Source organism: Xiphophorus couchianus, chromosome 16 (genome assembly GCF_001444195.1).
Source record: "Xiphophorus couchianus chromosome 16, X_couchianus-1.0, whole genome shotgun sequence".
NCBI lineage: Eukaryota > Metazoa > Chordata > Actinopteri > Cyprinodontiformes > Poeciliidae > Xiphophorus > Xiphophorus couchianus.
In genome coordinates, this window is record NC_040243.1 from 13,078,438 (window position 1) to 13,095,306 (window position 16,869).

At 39.2% G+C, this 16,869-nt stretch overlaps 1 protein-coding gene across 9 annotated transcripts in view; it reads left to right on the top strand.

The window, feature by feature from the left end:
• The window catches only part of cep112 (centrosomal protein 112), a 137,449-nt gene that overhangs the window by 33,978 nt on the left and 86,602 nt on the right, over nt 1-16,869 (top strand). For all 9 annotated transcript variants that reach the window (XR_003598669.1, XR_003598668.1, XR_003598670.1 and 6 more), the window contains 5 exons: nt 2,368-2,522; nt 3,205-3,334; nt 3,415-3,507; nt 3,637-3,696; nt 4,825-4,904. Coding sequence is in view for 6 of the 9 variants with exons in the window: in XM_028042060.1 (XP_027897861.1) it covers nt 2,368-2,522; nt 3,205-3,334; nt 3,415-3,507; nt 3,637-3,696; nt 4,825-4,904 (518 nt within the window). In the remaining 3 variants the exon portion in view is untranslated. The remainder of the gene's footprint in view (nt 1-2,367; nt 2,523-3,204; nt 3,335-3,414; nt 3,508-3,636; nt 3,697-4,824; nt 4,905-16,869) is intronic.

Below are 16,869 nucleotides of genomic sequence, written 5' to 3' on the forward strand. Positions count from 1 at the left end.
CTGTAATTCTCAGACGTAATGACTAATGATGACCAAAACAGTCAATATTAATCCAACTCTTGAGATGAACAGCTTTCTAAACACAGCGCCTTGCAGGATTATTCTTACTCATTGGAGTTTTTCATATTTCGTCACATTGCAACCACAAGCATTCGGTGTGGATTTAAAGTCACAGACCATCAGGAAATATGGTGAAGTGGAAGGAAAATGATGCATGGTTTACAACATGTTTGAATAAAAAGCTACATCCTTATTGCGGCTCCAATGAAGCAATACTTTGTGCCAACTGCATAAAATATTGTATTCAGCACATTTTTTGACTGATATTTTTGCACATTATTCTTGAGGGGTGTACAGGGTGATTTGCTCTGTTCGTTTCCCCACACAAATAGCATTTTGCATGTAGGACAAACAGATCTGTTTGTCTTTGGGTGGGAGGTTAAAACATCATCCTTCACATGTTTGCTGTGTCACCTACTTAGCTTGCGGCTAATCGCAAACAGGACTTTTTATGACTTTCTTTCAATATTGGCTTTATTCTTGCTCCACTTTCAACAAGGTCAGATTTATACAGCGCAAGATAACCGTTGTCCTGTCAACCGATTCTCTCTCCTGGTCAAATGTGGCCAAAATTAATTAATAGGCAGAAAACAAACACTGCATGTCATTTTGAATACAGCATTCCCATAGTGCAATACAGTGATATCTGGCTCATGCTGTGGACAGAGTTTCACCTTCTAATGGGACAAAACATATCAAACATCCAGCCAGATCTATAGTGGAGTGAGTTAGACAAAAACATATTCAGGTTTTAGAATGATCCAATCAGAGCCCAGATCTAAATCTAATTTAGAATATGTTGTATATAAGGCAAGACGTCAAAAGGATTATTTACAGATACGTTCTGTCCAATCCAACTGACCTTGAGCAGAAGGATAAAGGTTTCTAGATATACAAAGCAAGTTGAGACATATTCCAAAAAACCTGAGTCTGTAACTGCAGCGACACATGGGTCTACAAACAAAGTATTCTGAGGGGACCTAAATACAGACATGCCACACTTTTCAGATATTTTGTCCTATTTTCTTTTCTTATACTTTACAAGTAAAGGGCCAAAAATATGAATTGAAGTTGTAAATTGTGGCTGTAAATTGTAAAATATGAAAAGGTTCTACATGTATGAATACAGCACCTAATATAATAAGCTGAATAAAACTTTGCAGGCGTGTTGTGCTGGTCGACTCTGACCATATAAAGCAATACTTTTCTCTTTGCTAGATTCACTGCAGGTTTTCTGTGCCTCTTCCTTTAAGCAGAATTCATTCTGAAAGTCTGTATTACAGCTAATTCCTGCATCAGAAATCAACTTTAAGCAGTAGTTTCACACCTGCTGTTATTTTTCAGTACTCTGCGGTCCTTTGGTTTGTTTCTCCTACTTGGACACTGGAGTTTGATCCGCATTATACATTCATGCACACAGCCTGATAAACCTCTGGAGATGACTGTTGATGCAGGCTGCCTTCCAGTTGTTGGCCTCAGTTCTGATACAAAAACTGTGAGGGTATGTCCATCACTATAAATGGCTTTTTCTGTTGAAACTTCAAAGACCGTATCACTAAATCTGTGAAAGGCAGCGGGAGCGATTGAAGCAGCTTACATGGCCTGCACTTCACACCAAGTAATTCTCCTTCTAAAACACCTAATTACTGAACTTAATTTGCTCTCGCCGAGTGTGTCCAGGTGCGCCCAGTCAAGCCTCGGTGTGCAGACGCGCCTTCCTCTCATCTACTGCCAGGGAGCTAAGTGTCAGCACGCGGCCAAAGCACAACACAGGCCCCTTGTTCCTCTTTTTAACACCCGTCTGCACTGACACAAAGAAAAGAATCTCTGTCACCAACCTATGAGGGGCACTGCCGGCCCCTCCTCCTGTCATCGCCGGCCCCTGTCAGCGTGTAGATCAGCTAGCACGCTCCATCTCTTATCCGCGCCCCATCATCGCCTTTGTCAGCCAGGCTCACGCCACATTCCATGTTGTTACATACCTGTATGTAGAAACACACGTGCAAGCTGAAGGACAGTAGTTCTTTTTATTGGAAACAGCTACATAAGACTGACTTTATTTAAATCCTAATCAAGACTGGAAAAAACCCTTAATGTAGAAATGAGTAATTTAATTTATGATATTAATCACTTTTTTAGGGTTCTTGGAAGAGGAATATTCCTTCTTTAGAGTGGAGGAGTTTGGATTTCTGTTTGATTTGGGGAGTGGACTGATCGTCTTTATCTCCATATTATCTCATGCTGCCACCCTTGTTGGCTGAAGTGATATTTGACTTGACTCGATTTTTTTGCATGTTTGTGGGCCAGGAAAAAATAATGCATGAGCTGGAGCTGCGTGTGAAGCAACAGTCAGTGGAGTTGGAGAAGGCCAACGACTTGCGCAGAAAGGTGACGCAGGAGAAGGCCCGGCTGGAGATCCACATCGCGTCGCTTGGTGCTGAATTGCAAGAGACAAACAAACGGTATTTTGCAACATCACGCCAAAATTCTGTGCGTTTTATTGGGATTTTTAAGATGTGTAAAATTGTTGAAAATCTCCTTTGTAGTCAGCCCCTTTCAGTAAATACTTGTGAATGCAAATAACCATGGTATGTAGAACCACCTTCTATAGGTTTTAAACATCTAGAATCTAGAGACTGAAATTTTTTCACGTTCTTCTTTCCAACTTTTCTCAAGCTTGATTGGATTGGCTGGGGAGCATTCGTGCAGCAGTTTTTAGATTTTTCACAGACTCCCATTTGGATTTTGGCTTTTATTTGGACTAGGACATTCTAACACATGACCATTGTTGCTCTGGCTGTATGTTTATGTCTGGTATCATTTTCCTTTACCTTCACAGTTATGCACAACTTTGTGTTTTTCTAACTTGTAAAATCACAATAAAATAAAGTAGTATGGATAAACTCATGGTACTGTGGCGGCAGTACTAATGGCTTTAATGAGGCTTTCTATAACAGTATTAATAAAATATTCTATTTGAAAGTCTTCTTCAGTCATATTCAGATTTTCTCAGGGAGAATGCAGTAGAGTGGGTTGTTAATGACTCATCTCACTGTTTAGTTTCACTCTTTGAAAAGGAGCAAATTGATGTTTTAAAAAATAACTCGCCAAGGTTGTTTTAACCAAGCTTTTGAATGTGTGCAGGATGATGATGCTGCAGAAGGAGAAAGAACAGCAGAGCGAGCAACAAGAGGAGAAAGTGATGAATCTCCTGGCCAAACACGAGACAGACATGAGCCACCTACATCAGGAACACGCTCTGTCTGCCGCTAAGGTTTATATTACCACAGCATGTCCTCTCTATAAATGTAGGGCTCACTGATCATTGTCATAAAAAAAGAACATGTCTTGCAGGCTTCAGAGATGATAGAGATCTTGGAGACAACAGTGGCTCAGTTCAAGCAGCAGCTTCAGGAAAGCGAGTATAGAAGACAACAACAAGTCAGAGTAAGCTTAACGAGGGTTTTAGAGGGCTTAATATCAACTTTAACACAACACAGTTTTTCTTTTGTCTGTGTAGCATTAATGTTGGATTATCTGTTGCACCATGTTATTTAAAACTTGCCTTCCCTTCAGGATCAAGAGATGAAGTTCCAGCAAGAGAAAGATGATCTGCAGGCTTGCTGTGAGAAAAAGGTTGGGCCATCTTCCTCACTGCACTCTACTGCTTTAGTGTCATCGTATGAAAATAATGCTTGAATACTGATCACAGGCAAGGGGTTTTATATATATTTGGTGTTTGAGCTAATAAAATAGGCAGTAAGTGTTTTTAAAGAGGGATCAGCTATAATTCCACTTCTGCAGTCACAATTATAAACATGAAGGGTTTGTTGAATTCTTCTGGGGCTTCAGCTGGAGGAATACACTCTGCTTTGTGATAAACAGGAATATGCATAGAGGTTATATTTACAAGTAGTGTTCGAAGTATAGTATAAAATAGTTCGAAATTGGAAGTAAAGTCTTAAAGATTGCATTGCAAAAAACGACATGCAGCATTTTCTGAGGGATAAACTGTCCCTTAAGTGTGCCCAGACCTACACCTAATTGCCCGTGCTTTCTACTTTTGAAGCCCACTTCAATGTCAGAGTGCAGCCATAAAGCGCGGAGTCCGTGGATCATTGTTAATTACTCTGAGCTGGACCAGACCAGTGGAGGCCAGACTTCTTGGTTAAAGTCTGTGCTGCACCTGGGTCATCTTCAAAGTGCCATTTCTGAAAAGTTTGTATTGGTGGCAGACCAGCATATGTGGGGCCCTTTGACTGATACACCTGCAAAAACTTAGCAGGCCTTTGTACTCTTTATTCAGGGTCAGGGAGATATTTAATTAGGCCTCTCAGAAGTTTAGTTTTTGATGTCTGCTTCGTATTCTTTTCCTTTAATCAGACGGCATTTCTTCTGCCTTTCCTGTAACTTGTCTCAGGTTGCAGGACTCCGACTTGGAAAGTGTTACAGAATAGTTTATTTTACTTTTTTTGGTTTCTTCTGTAAAGATTCTTATTTGAGCTTCTTTGGAGTGCTGTGTGGGCTGTCATGATTCAGTATCTGGCTATTAGAACAGCCCATATGGCTGCCATAGATCCAAAGTGTGAGACGCTGTGAGCAGCCAGACGGTACTTTTGATGGGGTGATAGGGAGAAGAGACGAGAGCTTATGCAGAGGGTCACATAGGCAGCAGAGGATTTCCTGAGTGATGTTTGATGGTGTCTTGCTTTTGCACTTGTTTGAACCTCTATCGCTGTCCCACTTTTTCTCTCTGTCTTTCAGGTGTTGGCAGTTCACAGTGAGGCTGAGAGGGAGAAAATTGAGGCCAAGAGGAAGATAGCCAAACTAGAAGATGCACTAAGGTACAGCAAAAAAAAAAAAAGTGTTATTTGTTGCTTATATTAAAAAAAAATGTTTGGAAGTAACACAGTCGATGCTAAACTTTAGCAAAATTTAGGTTCATCTTAATAAATAAGAATGTTACCAGAAAAAAAAGATTCATTTCAGATGTTTTTTTTTTGGTTCATTTAGATGATTCTGACTCGCAGTAAATTAAAACCCTAAATTCACTTTCTCAAAAATTTTTAATTATACTAAGACCAATAAAAGAAGGATATATAACACAGAAGCATAACTTGTACCAATACTTTGTAGGACTTCCTTTTGGACCAATTATCTATCAATATAGTGTGGTACAGAGGCAGTCAGTCTGCTTTGGAGTTAATGAAACCCACGTCACTGTAGTACTGGCTGTTGACCTGAATGTGTATCTTGTTCTACCACACATTTTCCTTCCACCTAATTTTTGTTTCAAATGCTTGGAGACAATACTCTTTTACCAAACAAAATCAGTAAAATGAATTTAAACCAATCAAAATTAGAAATATATTACTCTGTGTGGGGAGAATGTGTATGAGTTTAACTTTTTGAATGATCTAATCAAAATAACTATACTTTTTAGTAATATTTATTGGGATGCATTTGCAGCATTCGAATATGCTTAAAAACAAAAAAAAAGTTTTACAAGAATTTTTGATGTACTGGGGTGGTCAAAACATGAACACCGTTAAGCAATAGACTGACAGAAATCAAAGCAGTCAGAGAAATACAGTAGTTGGCTAATGTGCATGTGGGCGTGTGTTTGTGGGTGTGCCCAATGCGATATTTAACCATTAGTATCATAATCCAACATCACCAAAGCATGTTAAGTTTTCTGAAACATGCATAAAGTCCATGAAGTATGCTATTTATTTCAGAGTTACATCACACACTTTAGCCTTAACTTTCTGAATTCTGCCTTTATTAGAGAGTTGTTTATATCTCTTGACTTGAGTCTTTGATCATGAGAACAGTGGGTATGAATTTTGATTTAAGGTGGAGTATGGCTTTAACAAGCCAATCCTTTGATCTTTTTATATAACAGAGTTGAACTGCTACTTCTGAGGGCTTTGAAAGTGTTTCACATCAGACCTTTACTTATGAGTGATTGTATTAAACCCAGCTAGTAATCCTAGCTGTATTGCTATCATTTGAAATAAATACAAGGCAAACTTGTTTATGGTTATAATGATAGAGTTGTTTCATTTATAGCTTCTTATGTTTTAAGTTATAGAAATATAAAGAGAGTCAAATGCAGCTTCTTCTTGTTACCTGGTAAGCTACAGCCCTCTTGCGTGTGCATTTGTGTGTGTATGGTTGTTTGTTCTGCACGTCCCAGTGTTGGACTAGCGACCTACCCTATTCAAATCTGTCTCTTCTTTCTTATCTTTTTTTTTCTTTTTTTGTCTTTTGAAACCTTTACTGAACGCTAAACCACCACATTTAAAACTGTGAGTTCTTGTGACTACCTCAAAGAGAATATCTGGGATTTGGATGCTGTTGTGTTTTTATACTATGTGTCATATTTTCACTGAAGTGTCATTATTCTTAAAAATGCCATTGGAGTGCATGATGAGCAGCGAGGCTTTTTAATATACAGAACGCTGTAGCATTATAAAATCACCCTTTTTCCTATTAGTTAATTCAAGGCCATTTATGATGAGTTGTGTTAAACAATGAACAGTTTAAATACCATGATCTTGGTTTGTTAATTTGTTTGTAATTTCTTTTAATACCTGTAAAGCACTTTGTATTGCCTTGTTGCTGAAAATGTGCTATAAATATGAAATTACCTTTACCTAAATCCCTCCTTTAGTTTTGCTCATGAAATATTTGCCCATTCTTTGCAATATATGCTTAGCTGTTTGCTCATTAATGTTCTCTAACAAACCTCCTCAGAACAGCAGGATTTACACTAATATTGAATTATTTAGCTGACTTTTCAAAGGAATTTCATTTACATTTTTGAGGGATATCAAATTCAAAGGGGCTCCACACTTTTGAAATACATAAAAAATGTATTTCAATTTAAGAATTGGGCTATAGTCATTCAAGTTCAAAGGGGTGCAAATACTTTTCTTAGCACTGTATGAACCCTTTGCCTAAAGACTAAACTTCCCAACCAATCAGAACATCCTCCTCACCCCTTCAGAATTATGTACCTCTGTCAGCAGCAGATTACGCTTCCCCTGCCAAACTTAGAATATGTTCTGCACAATTGAACACAACAACAGCTCAACCCACGGTGCAGCCTGTGCTGCACCGTACCGTCATCCACCGTAGGAAGGTTTTAGTTGCGATGTCTTAATAAATTGAGCACTTTCTTGTTGTTTGTGATGAAATTACCTGTTGGTTTAAGGGATACCTAATTTCACTGTTTCTGTGGGTTTCCGTCACTGTTTAACGAATGACTTTTTAGCGCTGTTGTATTTAGAATACAGCAGGAACAAAACAAGAGGACATTAGTCGCTGTGCCTGCCTATTGTTTGCCTGTCGCCGTCAAGCCGACAGGCAAAGTAGAAAAAAAAAGCTTTAATACAGCAGACAGATCGGTTGGTGCATAAATTACTCCCGTTGTTAGCATCAGTAACGAGCCAGTCATTTCCTCGTTTAGAGCTAAACACTGAGAAACGGCAACCGGCCCGCCGGGCTCTTTGCTAATTAAGTACTCGGCCTCCACAGAGACACGCGCGCACCCCCACACACGCTCACACACACCAAGCAGTCTGATGTCTTCTACCTGCCTGCTGCCCTGGCAACACTGAAGGCCTTTAAAGGCGATCCAGAGGAACTTCAAAGTCAAAGCAAGACTGCACGCAGGTGTGTGTGAGCATGTTAGTGCGGGTGTGTGTGAGTATGAGGATGGATGATAAAATTAAATTGAGCCGCTCAAGACGCTTTCTATCTGCCAGGTACTGTGTGGCATGTGTTTTCTCTTGCATCTATGCTGCTGTTGAATTCATAAACACAACCAGTTCACTGTTTTTTTATATGTATATATGTCATTATTATGACGAGAACAGCACCTTGTCTTGCAGTGCAAATAAGCACTGCTGCATCAGATTTATGCCAAGTCTTTGTTACTATGGCAACAACAACAACAAAGAAGTTTCTCCACTTCCTTCACCTCGGTGCGCCTTAGATCATTACAGGGCATTAGCATAGAGATGGAGAGGTGCACCACAGAGAGAGGGAAGGTCGTGTATAAAGAGGGAGAGCAGCTTGCCACTTTTTGCAACAATGACCTCAAAATCCCAGTTTTCACAACTCCGGAAAGCCACCTGTCTGGTAAAAATAGGGAATGACAGCTGCATTCATTTTAGTTCCATTCTTCTTCAAATTCTCCATTGTTTTCATGTTTCATATTTTCCTTCCTTCAACTTGGCACCAGGTTGGCCTCATCCAAAACTGTGTCTACCAAGTGTAATCCTTCATCTAGGCAAATCTCAAAACCCGGAAATTCGAATGGGACCAAAAAAGGACATTTAATACAGAAATGTTGACCAACTAAGGACTATGTTTGTGTACAGTATATGCACTCAGTATGGCCACTTTTATAAGTTTGTACATGATTACAGTATGACATAGAGATAATTAACCTGTTTCTTTGCTGAATTATTAAGGAAATCCCAAGTTATTTTAATAGCAGCATTCAGCTTGTTTGCATTGTTGGTTCTGATGAAAATAACCAGTAGATTCTCTTTGCGCTTAAAGTAAATTCAGTCAAGTTCAGTCATACCGTTAAACCAGGTACTGATACTTGGTATAGAAGGTAAGGCGCCAAGTCCTGCTGGGAAAATATCAGCATCTCTATAAAGTGGTTGTGCACCCTTTTTTCTTCCAATCAACTTTCCTTTAATAGGCTGGGATTCAGCTATCTGTGAACAAGAAGCTGTTTTAGCCTTGTCCTTTTTTGCTTCCCTCCTGGTGAGTGGTGTGAACAACTGTCAGTTCAGCAGGAAGTTCATCTTCCCTCCTTGTCTTCAATTCCTTCCTTAATTCTTGGGGTCCTTATTTCCTTATACTTATTCATAGAAATATTTTCTGTTTGTTTTAAAATGGGCAGAAGGAACTGAGAATTCTTAAAAAACACATATAAAGAAAAACAATTATCTTCCACTTGCAAACTTATCATGCACCTGTGATTGTGTGGGTGGGTGTATGTGTGTGTGTTTCTCTTTGAAGTGGACTCATTGTTCTCAGCATGCCAACAAGAATCGAGCAAAGCTCTGGTCCAGCCAGGGATCAGAAGTATCTAAGCAACCCCAGTTAATGTTCATGTGCGGGTGCAGGTGGAGGTATGGATCCTGAATAATAAAAAGGTTATCCAGAGCTCAATAGTTTTTCCCTTGGCAACTGCATAAAAAGAGATTTTGGGGATGGGTTAAACATCAGTTCAATACCAGAAAACTGCTAAAGGAAATTTCTGAGTTCCTTCACTGGGCTTTATGGTGGGAAAAGTCTCCTTTATCAGCGATATTTTTGATGAATAAATGACAATTATCAGTGATCCGTATACCTGTTTATGATAACGGAACTCGTAGCTTAACTTTAACGCATTTTACATTTCAGTCTTTCTTCTAAAAGTTGTTTTTTCTGGGAATGGAAATCTTATTGTTGCTCCCTTATTGTAGATCTTTGTCTACTTAATTACACCCAATCAGGCATTTAAAGGTTTCCTGCTCATCCTACTCAGTGCAAAAAGGATTGTGTCTTGCATGTGGTATTTTCCACATAATTACGGAAAAAAGACAGTAAAGGCAGACATTTATATTTCTACTCTTATTTATCTTGTTCATCTCCCAACAGCTCATGATATATATTTCTAAAAATGGTCACAAAAGGCAATTATGTACGGTTTAATACAGAAAAGAGGGAAAGTTTTAGTATAGGTTTCTGTCCCCCTGGTAATATTTCTTGGGAACTGTGTTTCCAATAAAAACCTGAATTCCATTTAAACATAAACATAATCAAACCCATAACTGTTACATAAGCATGTCTGTTCAGCTATGTGTCAATGATATTTAAACACGTAGACTATTTCTACTTGTTCTGTATGTAAGCGTATATAGAATTAAATACACTTGAATATAAATGCATGCTATGTATTCTGACATCTGCAGTATAAAAAGACCCACAAATTCCCCGTCTGCATGCCAACAATGGATTCATCCTGGTAGAGATGGCAGTAGCCAAGCTGCTGAAGGTCACAGAGAGTGGCTGAAGCATTGTAATGACAGATGAGGGAGAGAGGAGTGAGGAATATGATGAGTTACTGCTGCTGATATCGTCACTGCAGTATTCTGTTGCTGTTGCAGGATTTCATACAACACTAAAAGCGTCTTTGCCAGAGATAACAGCCCCAACAATACAAGATTGTATCGTATTGGAAAACCTTTATTTCTCTTTTTGTTTCAGTAGTAAAACATAATTTTGCATTTTTATGAGATTCAAGATATAATTATCAAAAATGACAGAGACAAATGCTTAACTTACATCACTCCATGTGTAGTGAATCATTATATTGTGAGAATTTAAGTTTGTGGTTGAATGTTTAAAATAAATTAACTGTATGCCAACGTGAACTATGTTTTGATACTAGCAATTGAAATCATCAATTGAAAATTTCACTGGAAAATCTTTCAAAAAGTGACCTTAAAAATGGATGAAAAGTGCTTGAATTTGACTTTCCGAAAGATGGAGGAATTCAGCATAAAGTAGTCAAGATTCCTCTTATTCCCCCCTCCTTTTTGGGTAACATTCACAATGTAAAACACTGGTTTCATTTTCAGTCTCTGTGGCAGAGCGCCGGATCCTAAAGAGACGCTTTCCAAAGATGAATTGAAATGTCATCTGTCACATCCGCCAGTGTTTGAGTAAAGCCCCTTCTCCCTCTGCAACTCCCCCAGATTTCAACATGTGCTATTTTTGACCTGCATTTGAATCCAGTCTGAAACCATATTTTCTTGGGTCTTAAATATATCTGCGCTCGTAGATGGAGAAAGGTTTGATATATAAAACGTCAGGTGCCCAGAAGTTAACGCGATGTCTGCACGTGTCAGTTTGCTGTCAGACAAGACAGGGAAACAAAAAACACACCAAGTTAGTCTTCAACATGGGACTTATGAAAAATAAAATACATTTTGTATCAGTTTCTTTTAATTCGCTGTTATTTACTTTAGCTTTCAGCGTGAATGGTTCTTAAAAAATAGCTTAAACTAAGTTTAAGAAATCCTGGCAGGAACACTAGCAAACCGCTCCATTCAAGCACACAGATGACAACTTGTGCCCACTGATATTTCTCTTGATGAAGGATAATAAGAACCTCATTCTTCTTACACATTGTAGTCATTTTATTTCAGTGCTCTGCTTTCAACAAACCGGCCACATTTGTTGGCAGCTTTAAAGCCATCCAGCTCAATGATGCTCTCCTTTTCTGCGCTGCCTTTTCAACTCGTTCTGCCTTTAATATTTTCTCGCCCTTGCGTTGTCTCTCTTTTGTGTTCACTTATTTGTGGTCTGTCTCTCATTCTCTGCTTGTTTCAGTCTCTTTTTTTTCTTCCTCCTCTCCCCCTCTCTCTGTCTTTCCCTCTCTCTGTTTCTCTGGGGATGTGGATGAAAACGAAGCCTGTTTTATTTTTTCTTCAGAGGGCGCTGAATATTTCAGTTTTGCATTTTCTCTCTTTTTATGTTCTCCCTCTTTTTTCAGGGCCTCTTTGATGTGTCTGTGGATTCGTTATCATTCCGTGTGGATGAGCTCACAAACGCAGATGCGGGGCTCTTGCATGCACTTACACACACATTCACACACGCACACATTCAATGTATGCACGCACTCTGGCTCTTTTGATTCTACAGACCAGAGGCGTCCATATGGAAGCTTACATACAGGTCTGTTTGCCAGTTGTTTCCATGTGCTGCTCCACCCACATTACTCCATACAATTCCTAAACGCTCAGCTCAGATGGGAAAGAAAGAACATTTGCATAAGCTATGAGGTTCTTCATTGTGTACTCATGTAATAATTGCATATCTATGGGGTTCCTGTAAATATTGTAAAGGTACGGAGTCATTTTTCACTATCTTCCCGGTCTGTAAAGGAAAAAAGAATCGGAATTTGGATAATATTTGCATTTCTAAACTTTATTGTTTTAATATCATGCTCTCCTTTCTTAACCTTTTTTGCTTATGTCCTTTTTTCCCTTCCTTCCTTTTGCATCCCCTTCCTTTGTTCTTTGTTTTCATCTCAGTACTTCCATTTTTCCTTCTGTCCCTCCTTCCTCTCATTTATCTTACCACTTTCCCTTTATGCTGATTCCATCCATTTCTTTGTTTAATTATTTCCTTTCTTTGTCCTACTTCATTTTTTCTTGTGTCCTTCCTTATTATTCTACCTTCAATATTTCATTTATTTCTTGTCTCCAATACATTCTCCTTTTTTTTATGTCCCTGAATTTCCCTCCACATGTCCTTTGTAGCATTCCTAAATATGTCCTTCCTTCATTTCTTGTTCAATTCCATCCATATTTCCTGCATTACTTGTGTCCTACCTCCTTTTTCTCCTTGGCTCTTTCATTCTTTCTTTCAATGTGTGCTTTGCTCTATACTTTCTTGTGTGTGCCTGTTTGTCCGTCAGCCCTTTCCATTTATTTATTTCCTTCTGTCTATTCTTTCTTCCCCTCCTTTCCTCTGCCTGTTTTGTGTTCTTCCTTTGTGTCCTTCCAACCTTCTTTGCATCTTTATTTCTTGTGTCCTTTATTCTTTTCTCATGCTTCCTTCATTTCTTCATGCTTTCCTTTCACCCTTTTCTTTCCTGTCTCCTTCTTTGCCTTGAATGTGCCATGTGTTAGATCCTTTCTAGTGTTTTTCCTCATTACTTCTGTCTTTTTTCAATATTTCCTTCCCTCCTAGTATCCTAACTCCCTGTTTCCTTTCTCCACCTTTTTATCTGCTCTTCACAGCCTCCTTCCATCCTTATGTCCTTTACTCCATATTTCCCTCTTCTCTTATGTCCTATGACTGTTTTTTTTGTCTTTCATTATATTTTTCCATGAGTCCCTTTGTGTTGTCCTTCCTTCCTCTTTTGTGTCCTTCTATGTTTCCCTTTTCTGTCTCCTATTTGTTCTTGCATTCTTCCATGTTTCATTTGTTCCATTCTTGATTGTATTCCATCTTCTCTTGTGTCCTTCTTTAGTTTTCTCCTACATTTTCCTCTGTTTTACTTATCTTTCCTTTGCTTTTGTTTGTCAATAAGTTTTTCCTTCCCTGTAACCTTTCGTTCCTGCAGTCTGACCTTGATTCTTGTGTCCTTCCTTCATTACACAGTTCTTTTCTTTCTTTGTCCACTTCTTCCATCTCTTACATTCCTTATTTATTCTTTTTGTCCTCACTTAGTACTTCTAGTTTTCACAGTTTTCATATCTACATCCTACATTCTGTATAAATGTGTACCATAAATCCATAGTGAACATTTGTCTTTATTATTTTAAAAGAGCCATGAAGATCTGGGAACTCTTGACATTTGTTCTTATTAGATATTTTAAGTGAAAACATATAGGAAACAAGTATTTGTTTGTTGCTGACTGTGTGCATAACTTCCCTGTGTATCAACCACGTGTCATACAATAACAAAGGCAGCATGTGGCATTGTGTGGTTAGAGCAGCCTGGAAAACGACCACATCCCTGTCGGCTGGGCGACTGAATGGCAGAAACTACTAACCCTCCCCCGGTCCTCCCCTCCCACCGCTTGCGTTCCCCCCCTTCTTTAAAACAGCCGCTGAGGATTGAGGGATGAGAAGACTTCCTCTTTAGAGAAGGCACATCTTTAATTTGAGCCTCTTCTCCTTCCACTTTTCTGACCAGATATCCATTTAAAGCCGACAGGCCGCCCTGGCGCTGGCATCCCTCTCCTTTGCTTTTCCTTTGCTTCTCCACTTCTCCTTGCCAGGCCACCCTGACTCCCTTTTTTTCCCTCCTTCTTCTCATCTCTCTGCTCTGTTATTGATGGTGACACGCTGTCTGCCACTCTAGTGACCACACACATTCTCACACACAGTTATTCTTGACCTCCTTTACATCCTCATACAGTTAGTTTCATTTAAAAGTTAGCTCTGGTGGATTTTTCCCTCCTTTTTTCCTCTTGTATCCTTGGAGGTGTAAGCCCAGCAGCTAGTTCCAACACAGCCGTAGTGCTTTCTTTGAGTTGCATTGTCAGTCGCAGAGAGAGTTTGGGACCGTGCCTCATGAACAAAGGCCCGTGCATGCCTACATGCACACACCCGTACACCCTCATGAATTCTCTCTCCTCTCTCAAGTGAAGCATACGTTCAAATCCTTTTTTCCTTTTGCTCTTCTTTGGAAGTTAGCTATTTCTGTGACATGCTCTCCGTTTTCTGTTCTCCTTTCTTATTCCTTCTTAGCTTCTTTCCACAAATTCTTGTGTTCGACTGAGTCCGAGAGGCAGTCATGCAGCAAGTTTGATTAATAATTACAGAGTACACAGAATTGGGAACGGGAAAAAAAAAAAGCCTCTTTGTTGTTTGATGTCCAACATGAGAGAAACCAAAATTACTAGGAGACAGAACACTTTAAAGAGGAGAGAAACCCTGCACATTCCTTTCTGTATCCGCTGCTTTTGTTCTTGGGCTGTTTTGTTCTTTGCATTCTGCTGTTGCTCTTCTAGTTTTCTTTATTGCTTTTAATTTTGGGAAACATTCTTCTCTTTAAAAACTGAAAATTTGCAAATGGTTATGCACACATAAAAGCTAAAGCGTTGCATGTCCCTACATAGTTTGAATGTTCCAGGACCTTGCAAAAGTATCCACACCCGTTAAAGTCTTCTATGTTTTCCCATCACAATCACAGTCTTACTTTACAATATAGTCTTCTAAAGGTTTCAGCCCCCTCAAGTCAATCCTTTGAAGACGCATCTTTCACAACAATTACAACTGCAAGTCTCTTGGGGTATGTTCAAAAATAGCTCAAGCTCTGTCAGATTGGATGGAGAGTGGCAGTGAGGATGAATTTTTAAGTCTTTCTGCAAATTCTTAATGGCTTTCAGGTCTGGGTTCACTATTCTTTGGTTGAACCATTCCCTTGTAGCCTCGGCTTTATGTTTAGGGCTGTCCTGCTGGAAGATGAACCTCATCTTTGATTTTAAACCTTTTGCAGCTTCAAAGAAATGTACTTCTATTTTTAACTCCATCCATTTTTGGATTGATGGTCACCTAGTGGATGAAAAGTGTCCATACAGCATGATGCTGCCACTGCCATGTTTCACTGTAGAGGCAGTGTGTTCAGGTTGATGTGCAGTGTTACTTCTCCACCACACATGAGGAATTTTGAATTTTCTAAATCAATCAGGTTTGGAATTCCTTGCACTGGATTCCATACAGTGGGAAAAAAAGTTAAAACCGTCTAACATTTTCCTTTCACTTTATGATTCTGATTTACGTTTTGTTGATATATTACAAATTATTTAAAAACCCAATAACATGTTGAAAAAGTGAACAAATTTAAGGGATATGAATACACTCTGTACCTTACACATTCCATGAAAATACACACACACACTTGAAATTTCGTACCCTGCCTTTGTAATAGCTGTTCTTCTAAAGGGTTTAAATGGATCCCCCACTGGTCAGGATTCCTTCCCCGGTTGTTCAACTGTCCAGGGGGGAATAATTATCCACACCTTTTTAGAGCCCTCACTTACAAGAATAGGGAAGAAAGTGCACCGACACACAACCAGCATATGTTAGGTCCTGTTCTTTATTTCACACTATGAAACAAAGACAAGGAAGAATGCAAAACTGGTCATGCAGTGTTATCTGTAACGCTGACATATTTTTGCATCAGAATGAGGATCTGTAGGATTGTAACTCCAGGGAGCCGGTCGTGCATCATATCTGTTGCTTTATTTTAGTAAAACTGGATTGAATAGGCTTGCTTGCAAGTTTTTCCAGGAGTGGTGTGGCGGACATCTCAAATACAAAGTAGGCCAATTAATCGGCCACGCATAATTTTCTGACATGCATGATCCAGTAGATGTGTTTTTTTTTACTGTCCAAGTGTGACTGAATGCACAAGTTCACCCTGCACTTTATGTGTGACAGTCATAAACTGTTTGATGTTCGTGTTGATTACAGGTTTCTAAAAATGTTTCGCCACCATTAATTTGATGCATTTCACTTTGCATGAATTTGCAAGGAGCCGCACTTTGGGAGCACAGCAGAAAGGTTCAATATTTGAAGAAATTTAGGTTAATTGAAGGGCTGGAATTGCCTATAGGTCTAGATGTGAGTATTTCAGCTCTGTGACTGACTGATCAGTCAAGGGTGCACTCTGCCATTTGCCCCGATGTCAGCTGGGGTAGAGTAAAAACTCGCCTTGCGCGACCCGTGGTGGGAGGGAGGGTGGGTTTGTTTGAATGGATACAGAAATAAACCCCTTCATATCTACCTTCAACCTTCATATCTACCTCTGTCATCCATCCGCCTCGACATCCGCCCTGTCCTCCACACACACACTCCTGTGTTGTTAAGCTTGACAGCTGTTCAGTTGCTTCTGTATATGATGTCGAGGCTGGGCATGCTGGCTGCACTCTGACAGGTCTTGGTACGGTGCTGTCCCCCTCAGTATGCCTGTCAATCCTCTTCTACTTGCTCCTCTGTGACCTGACATTTGGCAGCCATGATCACGAACCAGCATGGAGGACACACACAAATTTATAGCGCAGAATTGTAAGATAATTTAGAATCCATTTATTGCCTGTTAAGTTTACATTGAATTTATGTAAAACTTCAAATTAAACAAATAATGTAAATAAAGAAAATTTACAGTTAAGATTGTGTGCAACAAGGAATTTGACTTTTTAGCTTTGAAATTTTTATTTTGACACCACTAAATTAAATTCAGTTCCACCAGTTTGGTAAATCATATCAATTTTC